Raw genomic sequence first — 6,489 nt, forward strand, 5'->3', positions numbered from 1 at the left:
AGGTGGCACCCCATCCACCCCTAGTGTGACAGCAAAAATGTCTCCAGACACTGCCAAATGTCCCTGACCGGAGGGGTGAGGGGCGGGGGGTCACAAGATTGCCCCAACTTAGAACCACTGGTGTGTTTTTCCTATCTGAGGAAAGCAAAGGATGTTAAGAATGAGAAGCCATGTCCAGGCTCATAGGAAGGAATGTGGCTCCAGTGTGATGGGGTCAGCCTCTGAGGAAGGTAGTCAGGCCCCTTCAACTGACCCTCATCATGAAGCCAATCAGACAGTTACAGGAACTCCCAGTTCAGCTCTGCCCAGATCAGGACCAAATAGTCACTCTGTTGGGAATGTGTGTTGTTTGAGATGCTAGATCTTACCCTAATCCTCTGAGGCAGGTAATACCATCCAAGTTTTACAGGTGGGGAGACTGAGACTCAGAGAGGTAAAGTGAACTTGCCAAGTGGCAAGTTGGGGAATTAAGGATTCAAACACCAAGCAGGAAAGCTTATAGTCTACCTCCTACCAGACACAGAAAGGTAGGAGGTAGGATCCAGGCCTACAGGGCATGACTAGGGAGGTAAGCCAGGGCGGAGGCTGAAAGAAGGCAAAGTCTGGTCTGCCTAGAAACCATCTGTTTTGTTTGCTTACTCCCAGGAAGTCAAGGGCCTTGTACTCTGGTTCGCCTTATATCATGACTGATTGCGGGTCGGGGGTGGATTTGGACATCTCCAATACCCCCTAAAAATGCACCAGAGCAGAGCCCGGGGGTGTCCGCGTGAGAGTTGGAGATTTCATGCTGCCGGGGCTGGGAGGTGCTAGTCCACCGCGCTTGATTCGAGAGGTGTCCCAGCTGAGAGACTAGGATGTCGGACACAAAAAGCAGCTAGACTCGCTGCGAGAGAGGTTGCAGCGGAGGCAGAAGCAGGACTCCGGGCACTTGGATCTACGAAATCCAGAGGCAGCACTGTCTCCCACCTTCCGCAGTGACAGCCCGTTGCCTACTGCACCCACTTCTGGTGGCCCTCAGCCCAGCACAGCTTCAGCAGTTCCTGAGCTAGCTACAGACCCTGAATTAGAGAAGAAATTGCTACACCACCTCTCTGATCTGGCCTTAACATTGCCCACTGATGCTGTGTCCATCCGTCTTGCCATCTCCACGCCAGATGCCCCTGCCACTCAAGATGGGGTAGAAAGCCTCCTACAGAAGTTTGCAGCTCAGGAGCTGATTGAGGTAAAACGAGGTCTCTTACAAGATGACGCACATCCCACTCTTGTGACCTATGCTGATCATTCCAAACTCTCTGCCATGATGGGCGCTGTGGCAGAAAAGAAGGGCCCTGGGGAGGTAACAGGGACTATCACAGGGCAGAAGCGGTGTGCAGAGCAGAACTCAGCCACAGTAGCTGCCTTTGCTAGCTCTTTGGCCTCTGGCCTGGCCTCTTCAGCATCAGAAGCAGCCAAGGAGCCAACCAAGAAATCGAGGAAACATGCTGCCTCGGATGTTGATCTGGAGATAGAGAGCCTTCTGAACCAAGAGTCTACTAAGGAACAACAGAGCAAGAAGGTCAGTCAGGAGATCCTAGAGCTATTAAACACAACAACAGCCAAGGAACAGTCCATTGTTGAAAAGTTTCGATCACGAGGTCGGGCCCAAGTACAGGAGTTCTGTGACTATGGAACCAAGGAGGAGTGCATGAAAGCCAGTGATGCTGACCAGCCCTGCCGCAAGCTGCACTTCAGACGAATTATCAATAAACACACTGATGAATCATTAGGTGACTGCTCTTTCCTTAACATATGTTTCCACATGGACACCTGCAAATATGTTCACTATGAAATTGATGCTTGCATGGATTCTGAGGCTCCTGGGAGCAAAGACCATACACCTAGCCAAGAGCTTGCTCTTACACAGAGTGTTGGAGGGGACTCCAATGCAGATCGACTCTTCCCTCCTCAGTGGATCTGTTGTGATATCCGCTACTTGGATGTCAGTATCTTGGGCAAGTTTGCAGTTGTGATGGCTGACCCACCCTGGGATATTCACATGGAGCTGCCCTATGGGACCCTGACAGATGATGAGATGCGCAGGCTCAATATACCAGTACTGCAGGATGATGGCTTTCTCTTCCTCTGGGTCACAGGCAGGGCCATGGAGTTGGGCAGAGAGAGTCTGAACCTCTGGGGTTACGAACGGGTAGATGAAATTATCTGGGTGAAGACAAATCAACTGTAGCGCATCATTCGGACAGGCTGTACAGGTCACTGGTTGAACCATGGGAAGGAACACTGCTTGGTTGGTGTCAAAGGAAATCCCCAAGGCTTCAACCAAGGTCTGGATTGCGATGTGATCGTAGCTGAGGTTCGTTCTACCAGTCATAAACCAGATGAAATCTATGGCATGATTGAGAGACTATCCCCTGGCACTCGCAAGATTGAGTTATTTGGACGACCACACAATGTGCAGCCCAACTGGATCACCCTTGGAAACCAACTGGATGGGATTCACCTATTAGACCCAGATGTGGTTGCCCGGTTCAAGCAAAGGTATCCAGATGGTATCATCTCTAAGCCTAAAAATCTATAGAAGCACTTCCTTATAGAGCTAAGCACCTACACCCATGGCTCTTCCTTATAGAGCTAAGCACCTACACCCATGGCTCTTCACTGCATCTGAAGAGTAATATTTGTACAATAGTTTTTTTTCCTCCCTTATTTAAATAAAACTTTGTATTGTAGTTGGAAAAAAAAAAAAAAGCACCAGAGCAGGATGGGCCAGAAAAACCAAAACCAATTGTCTGGCTCAAAGCCCAGGGGAAACATGGAGGACTGAAGGAATCCTGGGCAGCCCTGAACCCCTCAGAGGTGTAAACTTGAGCCGCCCCAGAAAAAGTGTGAATGAAACTCCTTATGTCTCACACTGGAGTTGCCTTGTGTTTCTTCCTCCCGGGAGGACAGGAGACAGGAGAACCCCTGGAGAGAGCTGATCAAGTCCCAGTTGGGGGCTTCAAATCCACTCCCGCTGCTGAGTCAGGCAGGGATTTGCTGACCCGCAGCCCTGTGCTTGGCAGTGGGAGACATGAAACTGAGGGTAGGGCTGGAGGCCTCAGGGGGTCAAGCCAGGTCTTTAGCATCCTGTGTTCTAAAGAACCCTAGCTTCTTTAGAACCCTTTAAAACCCCGTGTTTCAAGAGAAAGAGAAGACGTGAGGTTGATTACAGTCAAGGGAAACTTTTGAAGAAAGAACTGAGGTGTTTAATGGGGGAATTTATTGTTTCTGCTGTATGTTGGATACTGAGACATATCTACAGAATCCTCATCAAATCTCCACTGAAATACATATTTCACATTGTTGCATCATGGAACTGCATCGGCCCCTGGAGATGGGTCAAAGGGCTAAGGTCTGCTGGGGGTGGGGGCGGGAGGAGTGAATGGAGGTAGCCCACGTGGCGCCGGTTAGGATGATCATAACATTTTATAGGAGAATCTGTTATGACACGTCCCAGAAGAGTTACAACGAAATCGTTAGGGCCTTCCTGTGGACTCTACACTCTCTACTCACTGGCAGCCAGTCTTCGTCACAAGCTTCTGATGGGGGGTGGGGGGGTGATTCCTTCTGCTGTTCAACAGCCACAGAAAGTCAAACTCAAAGAGGTTAAAATGATGCAGGTAGTAAGTAACAGAGCAGAGACATTAATCTATCTGTGACAGGCTACAAGCCAGCTCTCTTGTCTACTCCATCAGGCTATCTACTGAGGAAGAAGAGTAGGACTGGGAATTTTCTTTGTTCTCAGATTTCTTCATGAGGCGGAACTGTTCTGGATACTCTCCGGAGGCAGAGACATGAGGATCCCTACAGGGACTCCACACAAGCCAAGCCCTAGCCTCACGTTGTGAGAGATCTGGGAAGCCCCCATCAGCCTGGATCTGTAAAGCTGCTTGTTATAACTCTTATACCTGTCCTTAACCTCTCTGCTGCAGAGTCCAGGCAAACACATGACTGTAAGCAGGGCCTGTTTATCTCAGGAACAGGTGCAGTTCTTCTAAAGGGAAAAAAAAATCAAGGTGTAATTGCTGCTGTAGCAGGCCCTTCCGCTTGGAGAGCTACCATGCTGGTACGCCCGCCCATTGATAGAGCCAGTCTCCAGGCTTTGATCATGCCTTGGTGTGCAAAGGATCTTACCTGCCAACTAACTTTGTTCCCTATTAGCTGTCAGTAGTACATAATTGAATACCAGTCACCAGCACCGTGGAAAAGCTAGTTATGCCATCTTTGGTTACTCTTTGGAAGTTACAAGAAGTACATCAGAGCGAAGCAAAGAAGCAAGGGCCCTTTCCAACTGGGTTTGGAGATACAAGATCTGGGGTGAAGCAGAAGGAACCCACAGGCCCAGACCAGGACCCAGCGGACCAGAATCAAATTGGAGAAGCTAAGAGAAAGAATCTGATGAGACTAAGGAATATGCAGAACTATGAAACGCGGTTCTTACCTTCAAGGAGCTTCATGGAGCTCATGCACTCAGACGGAGAAAACTCACAAAGATCTATCAACAACCCTTCAAATTCAAAAGACGAGAGAGCCTTCATATTCATGTATACAGGCACGCAGGGGTGTGTGTATATGTGTATTTGAAGACAATGTCGGTATTAGAAGACTATATAGATAGAGCCATCTTTGGGCTAGCATTTTTTAGTTGGGATAAAACAATGGACAATATACCCCCCCCCAAAAAAAAATCTATGCTCATGTAGAGATCACATTATATCTCTATCTCTGTTTCTGTTTATGTATGTATAGAATGTATATATGTATGTATTTAGGAAATCTCATCCACTTGAGACCATACTGGTGGCCAATAAAGTATGAATAAATTTCTTTCTTTACAGAACAGATGATAAACATGAACATTTTAACTGGGACCCCTGGGTGGCTCAGTGGGTTAAAGCCTCTGTCTTTGGCTCGGATCATCATCTCAGGGTCCTGGGATTGAGTCCCATGTTGGGCTCTCTGCTCGGCAGGGAGCCTGCTCCCTCCTCTCTCTCTCTCTGCCTGCCTCTCTGCCTACTTGTGATCTCTTTCTGTCAAATTAATAAATAAAAAAATCTTAAAAGAAAAAACCAACACGAACATTTTAATTGACCTTGCAAATTACGTTACAAAATGCAAAAGCACTTGCTTCTTACAAGTTATTGTCTTGTTTATACTACCAATTGATTTAGCAACCTTCTTATGAAGCAATTATGGTGCAGAGGATACATTTCAATTCATTGTGTTCAACTATCAAGATGGAAATCAGACTTTTGAATGATCAAGTTTTTACTGCAGCCATTTTCACAGGGCAGGGTGGGGCTTTGGGATTTGCTGAGTTTGGCCTAGAGTTTATGAACCCATGTATAGCCTCATGGTGTTGACATTCTTTAAATAGAGTAAAATATGCATGGGAATGACTCATCCACTCAGTCAAAGCTTTTTTATGGAAGTCAATCTAGTTTCCTATTTCTGGACATGGGAAATAATCCACTGCAGTTGGAAGGGAAACTGTTGTCAGTTAGCAACCAGACTTCCTTTCCCTGAACTTCTTTATTCCTTTCTTGTTACTAAGAAGCAACAGCACTGGACTGTACTATTGCAGCATTAGAAAACGGTGCATTTTCCAAAATACTGCAAAAACTGACCCGTGGGGGGCCTCTCATTTGTTGCTGGTGGGGATGCAAGATGGTGCGACCACTTTGGAAGACAGCTGGGCAGTTTCTTACAAAATGAATATACTCTTCCATATGATTCAGCAATTGCATTCCTTGGTTTTCACCTCAAGGAGTTGAAAACTTCTGTCCACAGAAAAACCTGCACACATATTTATGGCAGCTCTCTGCCTAGTTGCCAGACCCTGGAAGCAACCAAGCTGTCCTTCAGTAGGCGAATGGACAAATAAGACGGTACGACTAGAAAATGGAATATTATTTAGCACTAAACAAAAATGAGTTATTGGGCCATGAAAAGACAGATGCCTATTACTAAGTGACAGAAGCCAGTCTGAAAAGGCTACATACTGTACGATTCCAACTATATGACCTTCTGGAAGAGGCAAACCTGTGGAGACAGGGAAGGGATGGATGGTTGCCCAGGGGTTGGGAGAGTGGGGTTGGGGAGGAAGGAGTAGGCAGAGCACAGGCGATTTTAGAGCAGGGTAAATAATCTGTATGGTACTCTAATGGTACACGTGTGTGTCATTATACATGTGTCCAACACCATAGCGTGTGCAATACCAGAGTGAACATTAATGGGAACTGTGCACTTTGGGTAGTAATGTGTCCGTGTCCATCAATTTCTTTTCTTTTTTTTTTTTTTAAGATATTATTTATCTGAATGAGAGTGAGAGAGAGAGACAGCATGGACGGGGGTATGGGCAGAGGGAGAGGGAGAAGCAGGCTTCCTGTTGAGCGGGGAGCCTGATGCAGGACTCGATCCCAGGACCCCTGGATCATGACCTGAGCTGAAGGC

At 47.2% G+C, this 6,489-nt stretch overlaps 1 protein-coding gene across 1 annotated transcript; it reads left to right on the top strand.

The window, feature by feature from the left end:
- The first annotated feature begins 556 nt into the window (after window positions 1–556).
- LOC131813660 (N6-adenosine-methyltransferase catalytic subunit-like) lies at window positions 557–2,611 on the top strand. Its single transcript, XM_059144020.1, has 2 exons — window positions 557–568; window positions 854–2,611. The coding sequence occupies exons 1-2, from the start codon at window positions 557–559 to the stop codon at window positions 2,222–2,224; spliced, it is 1,383 nt and encodes a 460-aa protein (XP_059000003.1). The 3' UTR covers window positions 2,225–2,611.
- Window positions 2,612–6,489: the final 3,878 nt, after the last annotated feature.

This window comes from Mustela lutreola, chromosome 13, assembly GCF_030435805.1.
Source record: "Mustela lutreola isolate mMusLut2 chromosome 13, mMusLut2.pri, whole genome shotgun sequence".
In the NCBI taxonomy this organism is placed as follows: Eukaryota; Metazoa; Chordata; class Mammalia; order Carnivora; family Mustelidae; genus Mustela; species Mustela lutreola.